The sequence below is a fragment of the Tamandua tetradactyla genome, chromosome 9 (genome assembly GCF_023851605.1).
Source record: "Tamandua tetradactyla isolate mTamTet1 chromosome 9, mTamTet1.pri, whole genome shotgun sequence".
NCBI lineage: Eukaryota > Metazoa > Chordata > Mammalia > Pilosa > Myrmecophagidae > Tamandua > Tamandua tetradactyla.
Genome location: NC_135335.1, coordinates 12,057,289 through 12,082,707, shown reverse-complemented (window position 1 = coordinate 12,082,707; position 25,419 = coordinate 12,057,289). Strand labels below are relative to the sequence as shown.

At 50.2% G+C, this 25,419-nt stretch overlaps 1 protein-coding gene across 1 annotated transcript in view; it reads right to left on the bottom strand.

Moving 5' to 3' along the window:
- Positions 1-1,067: 1,067 nt before the first annotated feature.
- The window catches only part of AHNAK (AHNAK nucleoprotein), a 30,186-nt gene continuing 5,834 nt past the window's right edge, over positions 1,068-25,419 (bottom strand). Inside the window, exons 2-5 of the mRNA XM_077115994.1 lie at positions 20,904-21,005; positions 20,431-20,587; positions 19,868-20,055; positions 1,068-19,037 (exon numbers count right to left, since the gene is read on the bottom strand). Coding sequence (XP_076972109.1) covers positions 1,890-19,037; positions 19,868-20,055; positions 20,431-20,587 — 17,493 coding nt within the window. The 5' untranslated portion in view covers positions 20,904-21,005 and the 3' untranslated portion in view covers positions 1,068-1,889. The remainder of the gene's footprint in view (positions 19,038-19,867; positions 20,056-20,430; positions 20,588-20,903; positions 21,006-25,419) is intronic.

The following is a 25,419-nucleotide window of genomic DNA, read 5'->3' as shown; positions in this document are numbered from 1 at the left end:
GTAAATTCATAGAAACAAAAAGCAAAACAGTGGTTGCCAAGGATGGGGGGTGGGGAGTAGAAATGGGGGTGTCCCATAACTAAATAAATGAGTTGTGGTTTAGGATGGTGAAAATAGTCAGAACGGTTAGTGGTGAAAACTACCCAGGATTGTCAGAGAATTGTCCACTCACAAATGGTTAAAATGACCTTCATGTTAGATGTAAGTGTGCACAATTAAAACTTCCTTTAAAAAAAAAAAAGCAAAGTATTCCCCCCACTATTTCTGTGTGGTTCAGGGTTTGAAAGTCACTTAAAGAAACCAGCAATGTCCTATTGACAATAGCTTCCACTCGTAGGAGTGGTTCAGATTGAGGGACATGATTTTCTGGGATATAAACGTTTTCAAACCACCACACAGCCTAGAAAAGTAATGGTCTTACTTTATATGACATGAGTTCGTCCCCCTCTCAGGCACAGTGGCAGAGAAGTACGTGTCCATGAAGGAGAGCTGAGTGAGTAGAGAGTTCACTGGTGCCTGGGGCCCTGTGTCCGTTTGGCTGAGTTGAACCAGTATGATATTCCCATCAGTGCCAATGAAAACGGACAGCCATATTGCAAGAAAGAGGACACTGCTTATTCATTCACATTGGAAAAGAACAAGAAGTGTAAGAGCCGTTCCAAAAATTTGATATTCTGTCTTCATGCGTTACATCAAAACATCGAATCAGATATCATGTCGTTAAGCTTCCATGCAATAAGATGGACTGTCATTTGCTCTTGACAATGGAATTTTCTTGAATCACCTTAGTTAAATATGCCTCTCCCATTTCAAGACACCACCTCTGTATCTATTGAGCAATCGCTACTTCTTTGACCAATAATGAAATTAGTATAAATACTTTACTGTCCATAAAATTAAAACACTGTGTGAAAAAAAGGAAATAAAGCCCTTAGATGATGTGCCTTAAAAAAAAGAAAGAAAGAAACTAGCAATGGCACAGGGTAGCTCCCATCTAAATCCTCAGGGCTGGATCTGCAGCCTCCTCAAACATCATCTTTCCAGTAGGAACACAAAGGCACCGGGCATCAGGGTTAATAAACAGCTTTATTTGCCTCTTACAGCATCAGTTTTCTTACATTCTCAATTAATTTGCCATTAAAGTGCTGGAAATTTTCTTAATCACCGTAACAGTTGTTAAAAGAAATCAAAACTACTATCAGGAACATGATGGCCATGAATAAAATATCTCTCTTATAAAACACAGAATGGAAGCCCCACGTTGAGCTGGTGGCCTGGACAATCTTCAAACAGATTCTAACTCCCTCTCACCCTGAGCACCAAATGGGCAGGAACCGTCACCTCTGGGAACTGAAGCAATGCTAAAGAGCTCTCAAGACACCCCCAACACCCCAGCTGCCATCCTGGGGTGTCTGCTGTTTGAGCAGATCCAATCTTAGGAGAAATGGAGGTCTCGGCCCCTCTACTGTCTCCCACCCACCCTCCCTTACTAACAAAATCTCCCAAAGTCATTACACTGCAGAAGTGGTTCTCCACGACCCAACATTAACAATGTTCAGTAAAAATGAGGATAATAAACACAGAAGCTTGCTTAGTAAACAGGAGCTCTCAGCATTCAATGCAAAAAAAAAAACAAAACTGAAATCTTAAGGCAAACACTGTTGGCTTCACACAGGAGCTCAAAGAACTTGGAATCCTTTTACTGACTTGTAGGGTTCCGGGAGCCGAAAGGCTGTTGGTGTTTCAGCGCTCGTCTCTGGGGAGAGGCAAGATCTTTGCATTATTGCTGAGACTGTCAGCGTGTTTCTCTTTGGAATTTATATACAAACACGCCCAGGGCTGATGTATTTTTATATATATATAAATATGTACACACAAACAGAAACCTGCTACTCTTTCTTGGTGGAAACTGACATTTCCACCTCCGGAAGCTGGATGCCGACCTTGGTCCCGCTGTCATTGCTAGATGATGATGACAGTCGGGATTTCTTAGAGGCCAAAGATGCTCCACTCCCCTGCAATCTGCCTAATTCATCATCACTTCCGGTCACCTCATAATGACCTTTGCTCTTTGACCCCAACCCACCAAAGGTACCAAATTTCAGCTTCCCAGGTTTCCCTCTGACTTTCCCACCTTCCAGCGACATTTCCCCACCTTCAAACTCCAAAGTCCCCGTTGGGGTGGAAGGTGCAGAGAACTCCCTCTCATCACTGAAAGAGTTTGAGCGGTGCCGTGGCTTCTTACTTTTAAATAAGGAGAATTTGCCTTTGGGTGAAGACGCTTCAGCCTCTGCCTCTCCTTCCAGAGAGCCTAAGCTGGTCTTCAAGGTTTTCAGGTCACCTTTGGACCCCGAAATGGATGCTTCCGGTGAGCCCGTGGCACCACCTTTGCCTTTCGTTTTGGAGAAATTAAACTTGGGCATTTTGATTTTGGACTTTTTAAGCTTTACTTCGGACTCTTCCCACTCACCTTCTCCAGCACCGGCCTGCACGCTGCCCTCTGCTTTCGGGAAGTTAATATCCACACCCACTTCTCTGCCAACCAGCTCACGGCCGGAGAAGGTAAATTTGGGGATCTTCATCTTGGGGAATGTAACCTTTCCAGATCCACTTTCCAAGTGACCTTGAGGCCCAGAGACACTCAGCCCAGGACCCTGAAGTCCAACCTGGCCTCCTTTCACACCTCCTTCTACCTTTGGTCCTGAGAAATGAAGTCCTCCAGCAAGCTTAGGGGCGTCCAGGTTGAGAGCGGAGGAAACCTGGGGCCCCTTCCACTCACCCCCGGAACCTTTGACACTCACATGTCCTTCACCCAGGCTGACATCTGGGGCACCGACACCCCCTGAAACATCCACACCACCTTTGATTTTCGGGCCCTTCAAGCTGACACCAAAATCGGACTCAGGAGATGCCACGTTAAATGAAGGCCCCTTCACACTAATGTCAGGAGCAGCACCATGGAAACCTAATCCTGAACCTTTCAGATCGCCTTTGATTTCAGGACCAGAAATGTGCCCAGTTGGGACTTTCACATTCACTCCTGGCAGGTCCACATCCCATCCAGAGGACTTCACTCCGGGCATCTCACCAGTGGCCCCAAGGCTTCCTTTTATTTTTGGTCCTTTCAGATTTATGTCCATGTCTGGAGCCGAGATTTGAGGGCCAGAAATCTGAGTCCCTTTCAGGCTCACACCTCCAAGGCCAACATCCAGCCCTGGCCCCTTTAGTTCTCCGGTAACTTGTGGCCCCTTGATGTCAACACCCAAGTCAGAACCTGGAGCAGATATGCCAAACTGGGGCAGCTTCATTTGGGGAAGTTTAATACCACCTTCAGATGCTTCCATGCTCAGATCAGGAGCACCCACTGATACTTTAGGGCACTTGATGTCACCAGAGACAGCCAGGTCTCCCTGCAGGCTTGGTCCTTTCAGTGTCACATCTGGAACATGAACGTTGAGTGTTGGCATTTTCACTCCATCTCCCTCCATCTGCACCTTTCCACCAACACCTCTAAGGTTAAGCCCTGGGGCATGCACCTTCATGCTAGGAACAGATGCATCCAGGTCTCCCTTCAAACTTGGTCCTTTCAAGTTTAGGTCAAGGTCAGGCCCAGAGACTTTTGGCATAGAGAGGTTCACTGAAGGCAAGTCTATCTTTGGCCCCTTCAGAGACACTTCAGGCCCTTCCAGCTTAACATCCGGTGCACTCAAGCTTCCTTCAAAAGACGGCAGCTGGCCATGGACCTCCACACCCCCGTCCTCCATTTTCACACCGGGAACACCGATTTTGGGCATCGAGAACTTGGGGAACTTGATTTTTGCTTCCGGACCTTGTAGATCTACATCTGGTCCTTCCAGTCCCACACTGGGGACGTCACCCTTTATCTTTGGTCCTTTCAAGTTAACGTTCACATCGGGGATGGACACATGAGGGGCAGAAATGCCAAAAGATGGTGCTTTGATTTTAGCATCCGAGCCCTCGATGGAAGGTGCATCCAAGTTTGCCTGCAGCCTAGGGCCTTTCAAGTCACCCTCTAGTTTTGGCCCTGAGACATCCACATCTGGCATCTTGAACTTGGGGGCTTTCAGCTTGATGTCCGGACCTTCCACATGAAGCCCCGGTGAAGCAATATCCAGATCGGGTGCCTGGATTTCACCCTCCATTTTTGGGCTAGGGAGGGAGGCCTCGGCTTTAAATTTGGGTGATTTAATGTCAAATTCTACATCTGGGAAGTACATTTTCCCAAACATAGGCTTCTTGGTTTTGGGTGATTTCGCATCGGCTTTCAGTGCAGCATCTGGCCCGGCCACACTGACATCTAAATCAGAAGTCTTGAGACTGGCATCAATTTCACCCCCAGGGACATTCAAATCGAATCCCTGCTTTTTGGCCTTAATTTTAGGGCCACTCATGTGAATTTTAGGCATCTTAAACTTAGTTTTCTTGCCCTTGCCACCAACGCTAATTTCAGGAGTCTCAATGTTCAGTTCCGCCTCAGGAACAGTCACATCTAATGCAGGTGACTTGACGTCAACTTTGGGGCTTTTTGCTCCAAATCCAAACTTGGGTTTCTTAAATTTGGGAATTTTAACATCTGGGCCCTCGATGTTAATATCTGGGCTCTCCATATGTACATCTAAGCTTGGAGCCTCTAAATCAACTTTGGGTCCTTTAAGATCAAGTTCACCACCTTCTAACTTGGGACCAGAAACTCCAATTTTTGGAGCCTTGAGATGCAAATCAATATCAGGAGCAGTTACTTTAGGAGCAGATACATCCAGTGATGGCATCTTCAAATTTGGACCAGAGAGTTTGGCATCAGGGCCTTCAAAATCGAGACCTGGACCTTTAAAGTCTACTTCTGGGCCTTTGAAAGAACCTTCAATCTTAGGGACAGATATATCCAAATCTCCTTTAACTTTGGGTCCCTTCAAATCCAGGTCAACATCAGGCATGGAGATCTTGGGAGCCTTGATATTTATATCAGGCATCTTGAACTTAGGGCCCTTCAGTTTTGCATCTGGACCTTCGAGATTCACATCTGGGATATCAATGTCCACCTTGGGTCCTGAGACATCAATGTCAGCCTTGGGCAGGTTCACATCCACATCTGGGCCCTCTCCTTTGAAGCCAGGCATGCCGAACTTGGGCATTTTCACCTTGGGCATCTTCAGGTGCCAGTCGGGGCCATGAACATCCACATCTGGGACATCGATGTCCACTTTGGGGCCTCTGATGTCAACTTCAGGGCCCTTGAGGTCACCTTCCATCTTCGGCAGGGAAACATCCACATCACCCTTTACCTTGGGACCTTTCAAGTGCAGATCAAAGTCAGGCATGGAAATTTTGGGAGCTTTGATATTCATCTCAGGCATCTTGAACTTAGGACCTTTCAACTTTCCTTCTGGTCCTTCAATGTTAACATCAGGGCCTTCAATGTCCACTTTGGGTCCTGAGACATCAATGTCAGCCTTGGGCAGGTTCACATCCACGTCTGGGCCCTCTCCTTTGAAGCCAGGCATGCTGAACTTGGGCATTTTCACCTTGGGCATCTTCAGGTGCCAGTCTGGGCCATGAACATCTACATCTGGGGCATCAATGTCCACTTTGGGGCCCTTGATATCAACTTCAGGGCCCTTTAGTTCACCTTCCACTTTGGGAAGAGAAACGTCCACATCACCCTTTACCTTTGGCCCCTTCAGATTCAAATCGACTTCAGGCATGGAGATCTTGGGTGCCTTGAGGTGCAAGTCAGGCATTTTAAACTTGGGGCCCTTCAGTTTCCCTTCAGGACCATGAATGTCAATGTCAGGAGTGTCTATGTCCAGCTGAGGGCCTTTGACATCCACTTTGGGCCCTTTCAGATCTCCTTCCAGTTTAGGAATGGAAATGTCCACATCTCCTTTTATCTTAGGTCCTTTCAAGTTCAAATCAATGTCACTCATGGAGATCTGAGGGGTTTTGAAATGGACATCAGGCATTTTAAATTTCGGAGCTTTGAATTTCCCTTCAGGACCTTCAATGTCCACCTCTGGCCCCTTCAGACCACCTTCCACCTTAGGGAGTGAAAGGTCCACATCACCCTTTACCTTTGGCCCTTTCAGATTTAAGTCAAATTCAGGCATGGAAATTTTGGGGGCTTTGATGTGCATCTCTGGCATTTTGAATTTCGGTCCCTTCAATTTCCCTTCCGGGCCTTCAATGTTAATATCAGGAGTATCAATGTCCAGTTTGGGACCCTTGATGTCCACTTCAGGGCCCTTTAAGTCACCTTCCACCTTTGGCAAAGACACATCTATGTCACCCTTCAGTTTAGGGCCCTTCAGGTTCAGATCAATGTCAGGCATGGAGATCTTTGGGGCTTTGATGTTCATCTCAGGCATCTTGAACTTGGGGCCCTTTAGCTTTGCATCAGGAACTTCAAGGCTCACATCTGGAACATCAATGTCCACTTTCGGGCCCTTGATGTCAACTTCAGGGCCCTTGAGGTCACCTTCTACCTTAGGCAGGGAAACATCCACATCACCCTTTACCTTGGGACCCTTCAGGTGCAAGTCAAAATCAGGCATAGAGATCTTGGGAGCTTTGATATTCATCTCAGGCATCTTGAACTTAGGCCCCTTCAGTTTTGCATCAGGACATTCAAGGCTCACATCTGGAGCATCAATGCCCACTTTGGGGCCAGAAATGTCAATGTCAGCCTTGGGCAGGTTCACATCTACGTCTGGACCCTCTCCTTTGAAGCCAGGCATGCTGAACTTGGGCATTTTCACCTTTGGCATCTTCAAGTGCCAGTCAGGACCGTGAACGTCCACATCTGGGGCATCAATATCAACTTTAGGGCCTTTGATGTCAACTTCAGGGCCTTTGATGTCACCTTCCACTTTCGGCAGGGTAACATCTACATCACCCTTTACCTTGGGACCTTTTAGATTCAAGTCAACTTCAGGCATGGATATTTTGGGTGCCTTGAGATGCAGGTCAGGCATTTTAAACTTGGGACCCTTCAGTTTTCCTTCAGGACCATGAATGTCAATGTCAGGAGTGTCTATGTCCAGTTTTGGTCCTGAGACTTCAATGTCAGCCTTCGGCAGGTTCACATCCATGTCTGGGCCCTCTCCTTTGAAGCCAGGCATGCTGAACTTGGGCATTTTCACCTTGGGCATCTTCAGGTGCCAGTCAGGGCCATGAACGTCCACATCTGGGACATCAATGTTCACTTTGGGGCCTTTGATGTCAACTTCAGGGCCCTTGAGGTCACCTTCCACCTTAGGCAGAGAAACATCCACATCACCTTTCACCTTGGGACCTTTCAGGTGTAAATCAAAGTCAGGCATGGAGATCTTAGGGGCTTTGATGTTCATCTCAGGCATCTTGAACTTGGGGCCCTTTAGCTTTGCATCAGGAACTTCAAGGCTCACATCTGGAATATCAATGTCCACCTTGGGGCCTTTGATGTCAACTTCAGGGCCCTTGAGGTCACCTTCCACCTTAGGCAGAGAAACATCCACATCACCTTTCACCTTCGGACCTTTCAGGTGCAAGTCAAAGTCAGGCATAGAGATCTTGGGAGCTTTAATGTTCATCTCAGGCATCTTGAACTTTGGGCCCTTCAGTTTTGCATCTGGACCTTCGAGATTCACATCTGGGATATCAATGTCCACCTTGGGTCCTGAGACATCAATGTCAGCCTTGGGCAGGTTCACATCCACATCTGGGCCCTCTCCTTTGAAGCCAGGCATGCCGAACTTGGGCATTTTCACCTTGGGCATCTTCAGGTGCCAGTCGGGGCCATGAACATCCACATCTGGGACATCGATGTCCACTTTGGGGCCTCTGATGTCAACTTCAGGGCCCTTGAGGTCACCTTCCATCTTCGGCAGGGAAACATCCACATCACCCTTTACCTTGGGACCTTTCAAGTGCAGATCAAAGTCAGGCATGGAAATTTTGGGAGCTTTGATATTCATCTCAGGCATCTTGAACTTAGGACCTTTCAACTTTCCTTCTGGTCCTTCAATGTTAACATCAGGGCCTTCAATGTCCACTTTGGGTCCTGAGACATCAATGTCAGCCTTGGGCAGGTTCACATCCACGTCTGGGCCCTCTCCTTTGAAGCCAGGCATGCTGAACTTGGGCATTTTCACCTTGGGCATCTTCAGGTGCCAATCTGGGCCATGAACATCCACATCTGGGACATCGATGTCCACTTTGGGGCCTTTGATGTCAATCTCAGGGACTTTCACATCCCCTTCAATCTTGGGAAGGGAAGCATCCACATCAGCTTTCATCTTTGGACCCTTTAAGTTTAAATCGATGTCAGGCATTGATATTTGGGGGGTCTTTAGGTGCATCTCTGGCATCTTAAATTTGGGTCCCTTCAATTTCCCTTCCGGGCCTTCAATGTTAATATCAGGAGTATCAATGTCCAGTTTGGGACCCTTGATGTCCACTTCAGGGCCCTTTAAGTCACCTTCCACCTTTGGCAAAGACACATCTATGTCACCCTTCAGTTTAGGGCCCTTCAGGTTCAGATCAATGTCAGGCATGGAGATCTTTGGGGCTTTGATGTTCATCTCAGGCATCTTGAACTTGGGGCCCTTTAGCTTTGCATCAGGAACTTCAAGGCTCACATCTGGAACATCAATGTCCACTTTTGGGCCCTTGATATCAACTTCAGGGCCCTTGAGGTCACCTTCTACCTTAGGCAGGGAAACATCCACATCACCCTTTACCTTGGGACCCTTCAGGTGCAAGTCAAAATCAGGCATAGAGATCTTGGGAGCTTTGATATTCATCTCAGGCATCTTGAACTTAGGCCCCTTCAGTTTTGCATCAGGACATTCAAGGCTCACATCTGGAGCATCAATGCCCACTTTGGGGCCAGAAATGTCAATGTCAGCCTTGGGCAGGTTCACATCTACGTCTGGACCCTCTCCTTTGAAGCCAGGCATGCTGAACTTGGGCATTTTCACCTTTGGCATCTTCAAGTGCCAGTCAGGACCGTGAACGTCCACATCTGGGGCATCAATATCCACTTTGGGGCCTTTAATATCAATTTCAGGCCCTCTCAGATCCCCTTCAACTTTGGGCAGAGAAGCATCAACATCACCTTTCATCTTGGGGCCCTTTAGGTTTAAGTCTAAGTCAGGCATGGAGATCTTAGGAGCTTTGATATTTATGTCAGGCATCTTGAACTTAGGACCTTTTAAGCTTCCCTCTAGACCTTCCACATTGATTTCTGGGCCTTCAATGTTCATATCTGGGCCCTCTATTTTGATATCTCCTTTTGGCAGATCCGCAGCCATATCTGGCCCCTCTGCTTTTAAGCCAGGCACACTAAATTTTGGCATTTTCATCTTAGGCATTTTCAGATTCCAGTCTGGACCATGAACATCCACATCAGGTGCATCAAGATGGACCTCTGGTGCCTTAATATCCACATTAGGACCTTTAAAGTCACCTTCTAAATTAGGTCCAGCTATATCCAAGTCTCCTTTTACTTTAGAACCTTTCAGATTTAACTCTACATCTGGCATAGAAACTTTAGGAGATGAAATACTCAGGAAAGGCATTTTGAACTTGGATCCTTTCACTTTTCCTTGGACCTCAACATCAGGAGCATTAATATCAACTTTTGGACCTGTTACCTCAACATCTGGCTTTTTAACTTTGGCATCCACTTCAGGTGTCTGAACTTTGGAGCCTGAAAAATTAAATTTGGGAAGCTTAAAACGAGATTTCTTTGACTTCCCATCAATATTGAGCTTGGGACCAGAAATGTCCACTTCTGGGCCTTTTACATCCAATTTCGGAGCCTTAATGTCACCTTCTACTTTGAGTCCAGAGACATCAACATCTCCCTTCAGCTTTGAGCCTTTCAAATTCAGGTCAATTTCTGGCATGGAGATCTTGGGCATGTTTACATGCATGTCAGGCATCTTCAATTTTGGACCTTTTAATTTGCCTTCTGGACCATGTATGTCAATATCTGGAGCATTTATGTCTAACTTTGGGCCCTTTATGTCAAAAGAAGGCCCTTTCAAATCACTTTCTACACTTGGAAGTGACACATCCACTTCTCCTTTCATTTTAGGGCCTTTAAGATTAAGATCTAAATCAGGCATTGCAATTTTAGGAGCCTTGATATTCACCTCAGGCATCTTGAACTTTGGGCCTTTCAATTTTGCATCAGGACCTTCGATAGTTACATCTGGAGCATCAATGTCCACCTTTGGTCCTGAAACATCAATGTCAGCCTTGGGCAGGTTCACATCCACATCTGGGCCCTCTCCTTTGAAGCCAGGCATGCTGAACTTGGGCATTTTCACCTTGGGCATCTTCAGGTGCCAGTCAGGGCCATGAACGTCCACATCTGGGACATCGATGTCCACTTTGGGGCCTTTGATGTTAACTTCAGGGCCCTTGAGGTCACCTTCCGCCTTAGGCAGAGAAACATCCACATCACCTTTCACCTTCGGACCTTTCAGGTGCAAGTCAAAGTCAGGCATAGAGATCTTGGGAGCTTTAATGTTCATCTCGGGCATCTTGAACTTTGGGCCCTTCAGTTTTGCATCTGGACCTTCGAGATTCACATCTGGAACATCAACATCCACCTTGGGTCCTGAGACATCAATGTCAGCCTTGGGCAGGTTCACATCCACATCTGGGCCCTCTCCTTTGAAGCCAGGCATGCTGAACTTGGGCATTTTCACCTTGGGCATCTTCAGGTGCCAGTCAGGGCCATGAACATCCACGTCTGGGACATCAATGTCCACTTTGGGGCCTTTGATGTCAACTTCAGGGCCCTTGAGGTCACCTTCCACCTTAGGCAGAGAAACGTCCACATCCCCTTTCACTTTGGGACCTTTCAGGTGCAAATCAAAATCAGGCATGGAGATCTTAGGGGCTTTGATATTCATCTCAGGCATCTTGAACTTAGGACCTTTCAACTTTCCCTCTGGTCCTTCAATGTTAACATCAGGGCCTTCAATGTCCACCTTAGGTCCTGCGACATCAATGTCAGCCTTAGGCAGGTTCAAATCTATGTCTGGGCCCTCTCCTTTGAAGCCAGGCATGCTGAACTTCGGCATTTTCATCTTGGGCATCTTCAGGTGCCAGTCGGGGCCATGAACATCCACATCTGGGACACTGACATCCACACTGGGGCCTTTGATGTCCACTTCAGGGCCCTTGAGGTCACCTTCCACCTTAGGCAGAGAAACGTCCACATCACCCTTTACTTTGGGACCTTTCAAGTGTAAATCAATATCGGGCATGGAGATCTTAGGGGCTTTGATATTCATCTCAGGCATCTTGAACTTGGGGCCCTTCAGTTTCACATCGGAACCTTCAATATTCACATCTGGAGCATCAATGTCCACTTTGGGGCCAGAAATGTCAATGTCAGCCTTGGGCAGGTTCACATCCACGTCTGGACCCTCTCCTTTGAAGCCAGGCATGCTGAACTTGGGCATTTTCACCTTGGGCATCTTCAGGTGCCAGTCAGGGCCATGAACTTCCACATCTGGAGCATCAATATCCACTTTAGGGCCTTTGATGTCAACTTCAGGTCCTTTCAGATCTCCTTCAACCTTGGGAACTGTAACATCCACATCTCCTTTTATTTTTGGACCTGTTAGATTAAGGTCAATATCTGGCATGGATATCTTTGGAGTCTTAAAATGCATTTCTGGCATTTTAAACTTCGGACTTTTCCACTTTCCTTCAGGGCCTTCAATATTCACATCAGGACTTTCAACATGCACTTTGGGTCCTGAGACATCAATGTCAGCCTTGGGCAGGTTCACATTTACGTCTGGGCCCTCTCCTTTGAAGCCAGGCATGCCAAACTTGGGCATTTTCACCTTCGGCATCTTCAGGTGCCAGTCAGGGCCATGAGCGTCCACGTCTGGGACATCAATGTCCATTTTGGGGCCTTTGATGTTAACTTCAGGGCCCTTGAGGTCACCTTCCACCTTAGGCAGAGAAACATCCACATCACCTTTCACCTTGGGACCTTTCAGTTGCAAATCAAAGTCAGGCATGGAGATCTTAGGGGCTTTGATGTTCATCTCAGGCATCTTGAACTTAGGACCTTTCAACTTTCCTTCTGGTGCTTCAACATTAACATCAGGGCCTTCAATGTCAACTTTGGGTCCTGAAACATCAATGTCAGCCTTCGGCAAGTTCATATCCACTTCTGGACCCTCCGCTTTGAAGCCAGGCATGCTGAACTTGGGCATTTTCATCTTGGGCATCTTCAGGTGCCAGTCTGGGCCTTGAACATCCACATTGGGGGCACTGAGGTCCATTTTCGGGCCTTTGATGTCAACTTTGGGGCCCTTGAGGTCACCTTCCACCTTAGGCAGGGAAACATCCACGTCTCCTTTGACCTTTGGACCTTTCAAGTGCAAATCCACATCTGGCATGGAAATCTTTGGGCCTTTAATGTTCATCTCTGGCATCTTAATTTTAGGACCCTTGATTTTTCCTTCTGGGCCCTCAATGCTCATATCTGGGGTTTCAACGTCAACTTTGGGTACTGAGATATCAATGTCAGCCTTAGGAAGATTCACATCTACTTCTGGGCCCTCTGTTTTAAAACCAGGCATGCTGAATTTTGGCATTTTCATCTTGGGCATTTTTATATGCCAGTCAGGGCCATGAACATCAGGAGCATTTATGTCTACTTTCGGGCCTTTGAGATTCACATCCGGTACTTCTACCTCTACCTCAGGCACAGACACATCTGCACTCCCCTTGATTTTGGGAACTTTCAGATTTAGGTCCACATCAGGCATAGAAATATTGGGGGCTTTGAAATGCATGTCAGGCATCTTAAACTTGGGGCCCTTCAGTTTTCCTTCTGGTCCTTCGATGTTGACATCTGGACCACTGATGTCAACCTGTGGCCCTTTGAGGTCCCCTTCCAATTTGGGAACATCTATGTCTACATCTCCCTTTATTTTGGGGCTTTTTAAGTGTAGATCAATGTCTGGCATGGAGATTTTGGGAGCTTTAAAGTGCATGTCTGGCATTTTAAACTTGGGGCTTTTCCATTTGGCATCCGGGCCTTCGACAGTTACATCTGGCATATCAGCATCCAATCTGGGACCCTTGACATCTAATTCTGGACCCTTCAATTCTCCTTCCAGCTTTGGAGCAGAAACATCAATGTCTCCTTTGATTTTAGGCCCCTTTAAGTTGAAATCAATATCAGGCATTGATATCTTTGGGGCATGGAAGTGCATTTCAGGCATTTTGAACTTAGGGCCTCTTAGCTTTCCTTCAGGACCTTCAATGTTCACATCTGGGGCATCAATATCAAGCTTAGGTCCTGAAATGTCAACATCTGCCTTGGGAAGATTTACATCCACTTCTGGACCCTCTGCTTTGAAGCCAGGCATGCTGAACTTGGGCATTTTCATCTTGGGCATCTTCAGGTGCCAGTCTGGGCCCTGAACATCCACATCTGGAACATCGATGTCCACTTTGGGACCTTTGATGTCCACATCTGGCACTTTCATTTCACCTTCTATCTTGGGCACAGACACATCCACATCCCCTTTGACTTTGGGGCCTTTCAAGTGTAAGTCCACATCAGGCATGGAGATCTTGGGGGCCTTGAAGTGCATCTCAGGCATCTTAAACTTGGGACCCTTCAGCTTCCCTTCTGGACCCTCAAGACTCACATCTGGAGCATCAATGTCCACCTTGGGGCCAGAAATGTCAATGTCAGCCTTGGGCAGGTTCACATCCACCTCTGGGCCCTCTCCTTTGAAGCCAGGCATGCTGAACTTGGGCATTTTCATCTTGGGCATCTTCAGATGCCAGTCTGGGCCATGAACATCCACATCTGGAACATCGATGTCAACTTTGGGACCTTTGATGTCCACATCTGGCACTTTCATTTCACCTTCTATCTTGGGCACAGACACATCCACATCCCCTTTGACTTTGGGGCCTTTCAAGTGTAAGTCCACATCAGGCATGGAAATCTTGGGGGCCTTGAAGTGCATCTCAGGCATCTTAAACTTGGGACCCTTCAGCTTCCCTTCTGGACCCTCAAGACTCACATCTGGAGCATCAATGTCCACCTTGGGGCCAGAAATGTCAATGTCAGCCTTGGGCAGGTTCACATCCACTTCGGGGCCCTCTCCTTTGAAGCCAGGCATGCTGAACTTAGGCATTTTCATCCTGGGCATCTTCAGGTTCCAGTCTGGACCATGAACATCCACATCTGGGGCATCGATGTCCACTTTGGGACCTTTGATGTCCACATCTGGCACTTTCATTTCACCTTCTATCTTGGGCACAGACACATCCACATCCCCTTTGACTTTGGGGCCTTTCAAGTGTAAGTCCACATCAGGCATGGAGATCTTGGGGGCCTTGAAGTGCATGTCTGGCATTTTAAACTTGGGACCTTTCAACTTTGTATCAGGATATTCTAGACTAACATCAGGCACCTCCACATCCATGCTAGGACCTTTGATATCCACTTGAGGACCTCTGAGATCACCTTCTAGTTCTGGCACAGAGGTTTCTATCTCCCCTTTCAATTTGGGTCCCTTCAAATTCAAGTCCACATCTGGCATGGATATCTTAGGAGCTTTGATATTCAACTTGGGCATCTTAAATTTGGAGCCTTTTAATTTTCCTTCTGGTCCATCAACATCCAAATCAGGAACATCAATGTCCACTTTGGGGCCAGAGAGATCAACGTCGGTCTTGGGCAAGGTCACATCCACTTCTGGGCCCTCTCCTTTGAAGCCGGGCATGCTGAACTTGGGCATTTTTATCTTGGGCATTTTAAGGTGCCAGTCTGGGCCATGAACATCCACATCTGGAGCATCAACATCAACTTTGGGACCTTTGATGTCCACATCTGGCACTTTCATTTCACCTTCTATCTTGGGCACATCCACATCCCCTTTGACTTTGGGGCCTTTCAAGTGTAAGTCCACATCAGGCATGGAGATCTTGGGGGCCTTGAAGTGCATCTCAGGCATCTTAAACTTGGGGCCTTTCAACTTTCCTTCTGGACATTCAATATCAATATCACCAACATCCACATCCATCTTAGGGGCTTTCACATCAATTTCAGGGCCTTTCAAGTCTCCTTCCACTTTAGGAAGGGAAACATCTACATCACCTTTCAGTTTAGGTGATTTCAGATTAAGTCCAACATCAGGCATGGAGATTTTGTGGGTCTGTATATTCATGCTTGGCATCTTGAACTTGGGACCCTTCAGTTTCGCCTCGGGACCTTCAATATTCACATCTGGAGCATCAATGTCCACTTTGGGTCCTGAAATGTCAATGTCGGCCTTGGGCAGATTCACATCCACTTCTGGACCCTCTCCTTTGAAGCCAGGCATGCTGAATTTGGGCATTTTCACCTTGGGCATCTTCAGGTGCCAGTCTGGGCCATGAACTTCCACATCTGGTGCATTAATGTCCACTTTGGGACCTCTGATATCCACATCAGGAGCATTTATCTCTCCTTCTACTTTTGGAACCGTAACATCATAATCTCCTTTTATTTTAGGAGCTTTCAAATGCAAACCAACATCTGGCATGGATATTTTCTGAGGTTTTATATGCATTTCTGGCATCTTAAACTTGGGACCTTTTAGTTTTGCATCCGGACCTTCAGTATTTATATCTGGTGCACTTATGTCTACCCGTGGTCCTGAGACATCAATGTCAGCCTTAGGCAGATTCACATCCACTTCTGGGCCTTCTGCTTTGAAGCTGGGCATGCTGAACTTGGGCATTTTCATCTTGGGCATCTTCAGGTGCCAGTCTGGGCCCTGAACATCCACACCTGGAGCACCGATTTCTACTTTGGGCCCTTTGAGGTCGACATCAGGTACTTTCATTTCACCTTCTACCTCAGGCAAAGACACATCCACATCTCCCTTTAGCTTGGGTCCCTTAAGATTCAGGTCAACATCAGGCATGGAGACCTTGGGGGCCTTGAAGTGCATCTCAGGCATCTTAAACTTGGGACCCTTCAGCTTCCCTTCTGGACCCTCAAAACTCACATCTGGAGCTTCAATGTCCACTTTGGGGCCAGAAATGTCAATGTCAGCCTTGGGCAGGTTCACATCCACTTCTGGGCCCTCTCCTTTGAGGCTGGGCATGCTGAACTTAGGCATTTTCATCTTGGGCATCTTCAGGCTCCAGTCTGGACCTTGACCTTCCACATCTGGTGCTTTAATGTCTACCTTGGGGCCTTTGACGTCCACATGTGGAACTTTCATCTCACCTTCTAGTTTTTGTGCTGACACATCTAAATTTCCTTTCATTTGGGGTCCTTTAAGATCCAGATCAACATCTGGCAGTGTCATCTTCGGAGCTTTGAAGTGCATCTCAGGCATCTTAAACTTGGGGCCTTTCAGTTTCCCTTCTGGACCTTCAAAGCTCACATCTGGAGCAGTAACATCTATCTTAGGTCCAGAAATGTCAAAACTGGCCTTGGGCAGTTTCACATCCACTTCTGGGCCTTCTCCTTTGAGGCTGGGCATGCTGAATTTGGGCATTTTCATCTTGGGCATCTTCAGATCCCAATCAGGACCATGAACTTCAACATCTGGGGCACTGACATCTACTTTTGGCCCTTTCAGGTCGCCTTCTAGCTTTGGCACTGTAACATCATATTCTCCCTTTACTTTAGGACCTTTCATATGCAAATCTACATCTGGCATGGAGATCTTTGGGGCCTTGATGTTCATCTCAGGCATCTTAAACTTGGGACCCTTCAGCTTCCCTTCTGGACCCTCAAGGCTCACATCTGGAATATCAATGTCCACCTTGGGTCCTGAGACCTCAATGTCAGGCTTAGGCAGGGTCACATCCACATCTGGGCCCTCTCCTTTGAAGCCTGGCATGCTGAACTTGGGCATTTTCATCTTGGGCATCTTGAGGTGCCAGTCTGGGCCCTGAATGTCAACGTCTGGAGCATCAATGTCCACTTTGGCACTTTTAAGTTCAACATCAGGAACTTTAATCTCACCTTCAACCTTTGGGCCTGTGACATCATACTCTCCCTTTACCTTAGGGCCCTTCAAATGTAAGTCCACATCTGGCATGGAGATCTTTGGGGCTTTGATATTCATCTCAGGCATCTTAAACTTGGGCCCTTTCAATTTCCCTTCTGGTCCCTCAACACTCACATCTGGGACATGACCATCTATCTTGGGTCCTGAGACATCAATGTCAGCCTTGGGCAGGGTCACATCTACTTCTGGGCCCTCTGCTTTGAACCCTGGCACACTGAATTTGGGCATTTTCATCTTTGGCATCTTCAGATGCCAGTCTGGGCCGTGACCTTCCACATCTGGAGCTTCAATGTCCACTTTGGGGCCTTTCAGTTCACCCTCAAGCTTTGGCACTGTTACATCATATGCCCCCTTCACTTTTGTGCCTTTAACATGCAAATCTACATCGGGAATGGAGATCTTCGGTGTCTTCACACTCACTTCAGGTAACTTAATATCAGGGCCTTTAAGTGTGCCTCCCAGACCCTCCACATTGACATTTGGAGCTTCCACACTGACCTTGGGCCCTGAAATACTGAGGTCTCCTTTGGGTAGATTTACATCTACATCTGGGCCTTCCCCTTTGACTCCTGGAGTGCTGAACTTGGGCATTTTCATCGTGGGCATTTTCAGGTTCCATTCTGGGCCATGAACTTCCACATCTGGGGCACTGACACCCACTTTGGGGCCTTTGACATCAACATCAGGGACTTTAACTTTCCCTTCTACGTTTGGGAGTGTGACATCTACACCCCCTTTCATTTTAGGTGCAGCTGCATTCAAGTCTACATCCGCCATAGAAATCTTGCAGGTCCCTGTTTTCCCAGAAAGGCCACTCACCTTGGGGCCTGTTAGGGTCCCCTCTAGGCTGGGTGTCTCTATGTCCACTTGTGGGACTTTAACACCCTGCATCCCAGGAGCAGAAACTTTAATATCTCCTTTCAGTTTAGGGGACCTTAGACTCAGATCCACATCCTGCATGGAGATTTTAGGTTTCTGAGGAATTACTTCGGGAATCTTGACTTTAGGACCCTTCACCTTCCCTTCCAGCCCACCACCAGCAACCTCGGGCAAACTGATGCCCCCAGAGACCTCAGGAAGAGTCACTTCCCCAGTGGGAAGAGTCACACCGATGCTCCCCTGTGGTTTGACACCTTTCAGGCCTAGATCACCCTCAAGTGATGGCCCAGTGATCTGGGGGCCCTTCAGCTTCCCCTCAAATCCTTCAATTTTGGCAGAGGGAGCACTGACTTCTAGCTGAGGGGCCTGGATGTCCCCGCCAATGGTCAAACCTGACTTGTCACCCTTATGCCCCACAGAGAACTCAGGTGCAGAAACATCCAATCCTGCCTCTGGGGCCCGGCCTTCAGGACCTGTCAAGACACCAAATTTTGGCATCTTCATGGTGGGAAATTTAATTTTCCCACTATCGTCACTCTCAAAGGTGGGGCCCTGCACATCCACTGATCCACCTCCAAGAGAAGACGAAATGGCCACTCCTGGAACCTGGACCCCTCCTTTGCCCCCCAAGTCCAAACCCTTTGCATTGACACTGACGCCTGGGCTTCCCACCTTTATGCCAGGCGTGGTGACCTGGAGTTTTGAGTGACCAGCACCCGGGAGCTCTGGTCCCGAAGGGGAAATGGCCCCTGCTTGGATATCCACAGCAGAGCCTGCAGGTGGAGATACCGCCCCAGGACTCGAGGGCAGTCTGATCACTGTCTTCCCTGGCTGAGTCTCCACGTCCACGTGGGAGATTTCAGTCAGCTCATGCCTTGGGATCTTGATTTTGAATTCAGGGCTGCTGATGTCGATGTCCTTGGCTCCCTCCCGACCCGTCACATCCACCGTGTAGGCGGTGACCTTTCTCGTCACCGTGATGGTTCGGCTCTGAGTCTCCCCGGGGTCCCCTTCCACTCCATCCTCCGACCTCAGCCGAGGTTTGATCTTTGTGGTGTAGATGCGCTGGTACTGCTCGTCACCCCCGCTCTGCAGAAAGACATGCCCGCCAGAGGTTGCAGCCGAGTCTGTTGGAATTACCAGATGCCCCACCCCAGCCCAGGCGGCCGGCCGCAAGAAACTGAGATCATCACGGAGGTCCCAGAGCCTCCTGGGACAGAGCACAAGGGAGTGGAGAAATTAGACAGCCATATCACAGGAGAAAAACAAAGTATTGAGCAAGGTAAGCCAATGCCACAGGGAGAGGAGGGGTGCAGACTCCTGGCCTGTGTGGTCTGGAAGGAGGATTTACCATCAACCATAGAATCAAGCCAGCCTCTCAAGCCAGCACTTGCCAGCCTGACATCTGGGCTCTCAACTCACAGGCTCATTTGTTTAACAGGGGAAGGAATCCTCCCAGGTGCCCTTCAGGCATTTGTTGAGCCTAAGAGACTGGTTGCTCTAGGGTTAATACTTTCTCTTTGCAGACCCATTATTTGTTAAACAGACAAGCCATCAGAAGATCAGGAGTAAAGAAGGAGCTCTCCAGGCACAATCAGCTCCCTTGCCAGCTAGCCTCTGACTCTAAGAATGATACCCATCCTCTCCAGGGAGAATAATGGTGTCTGTGAGGCAGAGGTGGGTACCTGGGAGACCATTTCGAAGATTCTCGCAAAGAAATCTACAGTCCAGCCTGCCTAAGCCGGTTCCCACACCATGGCACTTTGGGGCCTCTGAAGACAACTCAACTGCATGCCATATACAAGGAGGAACAAAGAGGCTGGTCAATGGCTCAGGAGAGTGCAGAGGGGAGAAGGGGTGACCAGAAAGGTCCAAGCGGGTAGAAGCCCAGGGCACAGCAGGGTAGAGAATGCACTCACCAGAACCACTTCGGAGCTGCAGGAGCTGAAGACCTCGTGGGTCCAAGTCTGGCCAGGCTCAGGGGAGTGGTCCCCCTTGCGGTGCAGCTTCAGGCCCACGGTGTGGTGTCCCATGGTGTTCAGGAGCTGGGTCACCTCGCCTGACTGCAGGTTGTCGAAGTAGATGGTGGCACCCACAATCTGGTCCCCTGAGCAGAGAAAGTCGGGACATGGGTATGGCCCACAGGGTCTGAAGGAAACGACATACAAGGCCCTGCACGCTGGCCCTTCTGACTCACTTGCATTTAGTCCCTGCAACCACCTGGCAAGGAGGGCCCGGTGTGCCCATTTTACAGATGGGGAAAACTGAGGCTTAGAGAAGTCACCTTATCTGCCCCAAAGCCTAGAACTCAGGACGGCGTCTCCACTACTCCATGCAGATTGCGGCCCCAAGGGCCGCGAGCGAGGGACACAGAGCAGACAAGGGAAGGCAGCATGTGGGGAGCAATCCTTGCTCACTTCCCTCCACCACCCTCACCCCCCTCCAATCCCCAGGGGCCAGTCCGCACCCCGTGGTGACTCACCCTCCTTGACCACCCCCGTGCGGGCCGCAGGGGAATTCTGCATCACCTCCTGCACGAACACACCGTCGTCCCTCTGGGCAATGGTCAGCCCGTGGGAGCCGCTGCCTTGCCAGTTGGGCAGCAGCAGCTCCCGGGTCGTCTCCTCCTCCTTCTCCATCTGGGAGGAGGTAAGGAAACGGGGCTGTGAACTTGCAGGGAGGGCTCCTGCTAGGTGAGGGGCTCAGTATGCGCAGGGGGCGGGGAGGGGGGGGCAGCTTGGCGGGGTGCAACCAGCACTATGGAAGGCCTCCCAGGGCACAGCAGAGGACACAGAAGGGAGACAGTCGGGGCAGCTGGCCCTGGAGGGGCACTAGCCAGCCCCTCAACCCTTTCCCTCCCCTCCCCTACCGCCCTGCCTCCCAGCAACGCACAGGGTCTTGCCCCTTCCCCAACCCCCTCCACCTCTCTCTTCACCCTCCCTCCCTCCTACTGACCTTTTGCAGGAATCAGTCCAGGAGCAAATGCCTTGCCAGTAGCCCGCCCCTCCTTCCTCTCTTCCCCTCAGCCTCTCTCGTCCAGAATCTCCGTCACGCAGCCTGGGGGAAAGTTCACAAGGCTCGCTGGTCTGATTGCCCCAAGCTTCAGCAGCTGCCACCCAAAGGGAGGGCTGGATGCTCTGCTTCCCTGGGTGGAACCACTCCCCCCTGCCACCAATTCTATTCATGCATGACTCTGGCATCACAGAAAGGGGAACTCAGAGACGGCCAAACTCAGATTCTAATCCTAGCTCTGCTTCCTCCTAGTTTAGCGAGACCCTGGCCAAGCCTCTGAACTGCCCCGGACCTCTGTTCCCTGGTCCATAAAGTGGAAACGATAAAGGATTTCCACGAGGGACAGCGCCAGCACACAGGAGGATCCCAGCTACGTGGAGCTTGTTAGATTCTTGACTGTCCCCATTTTCACAGACGAAGAGCTGAGGGTCAAAGAGGCCACCCAGCCTGGGGTACACATTAAAACAGTAGCTATGCCTGGGCTCGGACCTGAGTCCAAAACTCTTTCCCTTATACCGTATAATTTCTGCAGCGGGGTGGGGTGGGGGTGGGAATCATTGGGGAGGGTACATCCATTTCAAGAAAGAAGAAACCTCCTAAGCACAGCCATGGTGCTGGACCCGAGGGTTGGGCATCCAAGCAGCTTGGCAAGCCATGCTGGTGGGCACGTAGGTGCTTCCGGGATTAGCTGGGAACATAAGCTGCAACATGACATGCTCGAATATTCTCAAGCCTGTGGGCCACGATGGCCCAACTTTGGTGTGCGTGAGAATTGCCGGGGAACTGGCAACGTCCACAGCTCTTAACCGGTATTGGGACTTTTCTGAAGATGCCGCCAATGCTGGGGGCAGCTGGCAGGCCGGAAAGCAGCATAGGTCGTGCCCTCCCTCCCCCAGGGACCCGGCAAACAGCGACTCTGGGTCACCCATTCAATCCGGTCCTCAGGTCTGGGGTGAGGGAGGGGTTGGGAGTGGGGGACCTTTGCCAGCCAGGAATTACCGGAGCCCCACCATGGGCAGAGACCGAAACAAAGGAAGCCCCAGCAACCCCCTACCCCACCCCCAGGGCACCGGCCCAAGCCAGAGAGGCGGGAAGACAGGTGGGCCGGCCTCAGGAGCCTAACGAGTTAAGGCTCATGTGGCCGCCCACGCGGGGCCCTAAGCCTGGCCCCCACAGGTGTGGGCACTGAGTAGCAGAGACATGTCCTCTGGCCACAGGGTGCCCCACCAGCTGCAGAGGTGCCCTGGGAAGACAGCAGGGAGGTTTCTGAATGTGGCCGCGGTCTCCAGCCACCCACACAAAATGGCAGCGGCGGTGGCAGCGTCACCCGGCAGCCTGTCTGTGGATCTGTGCATGGGGGACGCTGCAAATCATGGGGAATCTCATGCAGAGCCCCGCCCTGAAGCGGCTGGCATCCAGAAATCGGTTATGCAATCAATAAACAGCCGCAGATCGATCGCTTCCCGGATCCCCCCACGTTGCATCGGACAATGCAGAGGTAAGCAAGAGAGGCACCAACGCAGCTTTCAGCCCAGTGCTTAATTATACGCCGCCTTAAATTGTTACCTCGCTTCACTTTTGCCTCCTCTAAATATTTATAGAAAAAATAATAATAATAATAAATAAATAAATATTTATTGAACGCCCTCCGTGTGCCAGATACTGGAGATACGGAGATTTAAATGGTTTAGCTCCTGCCCAGGACAGAAATTATGAGCAAGGTATTCTGGGTGGAACCAGTCCAGCCTCATGATGTTCCCAAAGGCTTGGGAGCCTTGGGGGTGGCGGGTGAGGCTGAACTATAAATAAGGGTCTTAAAAGGGGCTGGAGTTTGCTACCGAGGGAAGGGACTGTGCTCTTTTTGGAAATTCACACAGACTCCCCCTGCCATTCCCCTACTATCTACCCTCATTGGACAAACTCATAAACGTGGCGTTCACAACGTGCCTGCCCATCAGCACAGGTGATGGTTAGGAGGGGAGCAAAGGTGCTGACAGATGAGGAGCCTGTTGGCACAGGTGCAAGCCAGGAAAAAAAACACCTTCGCCCTTCCCATCAGGCAGAGGAGGCCAACAATGGAATGTCACACTGACCGTTCCCAACGCGAAACAGCAAAGGTCCTGTTTTCTGTACTCGAGCTTAAAAGGAGCCCTCTCCTTAGCTCAGCTCTAGGCAGCCAGCCCTACAGATAGGAAGCCCGGGAGGGGCAGAGAAGGGAAAAGGCGTTCTGTCCAAGGGTCTCCCTGCAGTTGCCTCTGGGACCCCCCGCTCTTCCTCTTTGAGCAGGGTCCCTTTTCTCAGGCCAGCATCCTGGTGCCAAGCCAGCAGCCAGCGAGGGGAGAGTGAAAGCTAGCCCACCCTCACTCACACGGCAACCCCCATTCTCCCTCCTTCCTCAGTGAGTGACTGGTGGCCGCATTAGCTCCAGGCATGCAAAGGGTCACACCCAAAACCCAACGGGCCAGAACCAAGCGTGGCAGAGGGACTTGAGGCTCCAACTCAAGGCACTTGGAGCCACAGCTCTGTGACAGTGCCGCCTCCACCCAGGCAGCTCCCTAGAAGGAAGAGGCCATCCTGAATGGAGAAGGTTCCACAGTCCCATGAGAACGGGGCCCCTGGAACCTGAGGCTCAGGTGCAGCTGCCCACCATCTCCGCCTGCTGGGACTCAGGCCAAGCTCTCTGGCACAACCAGGAAGGGCTCCCCTCTTATCTGATCTGGGGGCAGGGTGCCCAGGGGGGACCTGAGGCCGTGGTGGCAAGGTCCTGTTTTCTGCATTCGGGTCTCAGCCCTCAGTCTCTCCTCCACCCCTGGGGCAGACAGCAAGCCCAGATGTGCCTTCATTTTCCTTCTCCTACCACCCGAGTCAAGTTAGGCCAAGGCTTCCCTGCTGCTCCCCAAAGGAGAGTCCCGGGAGCTCTGGGGGATACTGCCCAATTAAGCCAAGCATTATGAGCCTTCAGATCTCCGAAGAGACCTTGGACCTTGTCCAACATGTTAGCCACAGGTGCTTATTTACATTTAAGTTCATTGAAATTAAGCTAAATATTTACTTCCTCGGTTACACTAGTCACATTGCAAGCGCTCAACAGCCAGGCAGGACCAGTGGCTTCCACCCTGGACAGATGGAGAACATTCCCAACTGAGCAGAAGGTTCTACCGGGCAAAGCTGCCTGTGGTTTACAGATGGGAAAAGCGAGATCCAGAGAGGTGAGCACGGATGCATGATGGGGCCCAGCCCTGGGGTCCACCCCACCTGGGTCAAGGGTCCTTCATGGTGGGGGGGTGGGGGCGGGCAGCAAGCTGGAGCGGAGAGCTCCTAAGACTGCTTGAAGGAAGCAAAAGGAGTGAGGCCATGAGGCTGCTGCAGCTTCGAGGTTGAGAGGGGCCGCGTCGGAAACTGCGGGGACAGGATGTAATTCGGGTCAGATGCCGTAAGAAGAGAACAGGGCCGTCCCTTCGATTGGAAACCACAGAAAGGATGTGCAAGGCAGTAGGGCCTCTGCCCAAACCCACCTCAGGGCACTGGAGGCAACACATGAGCAGGGCCAGGAGAAGCCCAGGCAGGAGACCCCGTATGCCCTAGACAGACGGCCTCTGCTTGGCATGACCTGCAGGGTGACGTCCCCCTCTGGGAGGGGTCCAGCCCTGTTACTGCAGCAGTCGGAGATGGCCTTGCAGCCACGGTCAGCGTGAAGACCCCTGGAGGCAGGTCCACAGAGCCTCCGTGGAGCTTGCCGCAACAAGCCACACATCAGAGGGGCGCCCATGAGTGCATACGCCCAGGACAGGCTGGACACAGAAGGCGTTTGCTCCAAGACAGAAGCACCCTCCCCGCAGTGGGGAGGGACCACAGCGACAGACAAGACTTCCACCCCACAAGCCTGCAAGCAATGCTCCCACCTAACACCCGAGAGAGAAGTGGTCCCTACCCTGCGAAGAAGGGAAGGTCTCACACCCACAGTTAGGGACCCCACCACCAGAGGGAAGACCCCTAGTAATCAGGAAGAGGGGCCGCCCACAGGACGTTTGGGGTCTCCGAAGAAGAGGGCCACACCCAAAGGAGCAGGGCGTTCTCGTAAACACTCGCCAGCCAGGCAGCAAAGAGGAAGAGAAAGCTAGCCGCGGAGAGCAAACACGCAGCCGATTGGGAGAGAACTTTGCAGAGCCCCTCCTCTGTGCCAGGTAACGCTGCAGGCGCTGGGGGTCTCCCCGCCATTCCCAAACAGCATCCCCCATGTGGGAAGAGCTACCTTCCTTCTTTAGAGATGAGGAAACAGGCCCCGGAGGAGACAAACGAATAGCCCAAGTATGGTGCCCCCAGGCTCTCTGACCCCAAAGCCAGAGAGACAGGTCCTTAGGCTGGGAGAGAGACGAAGGCACAAGCAGCCGCACCCACGGGCTCAGATACACAGGAGAAACTAGATGGAGAGATGCCCAAGGGAGGTGCCCAGAGGGGG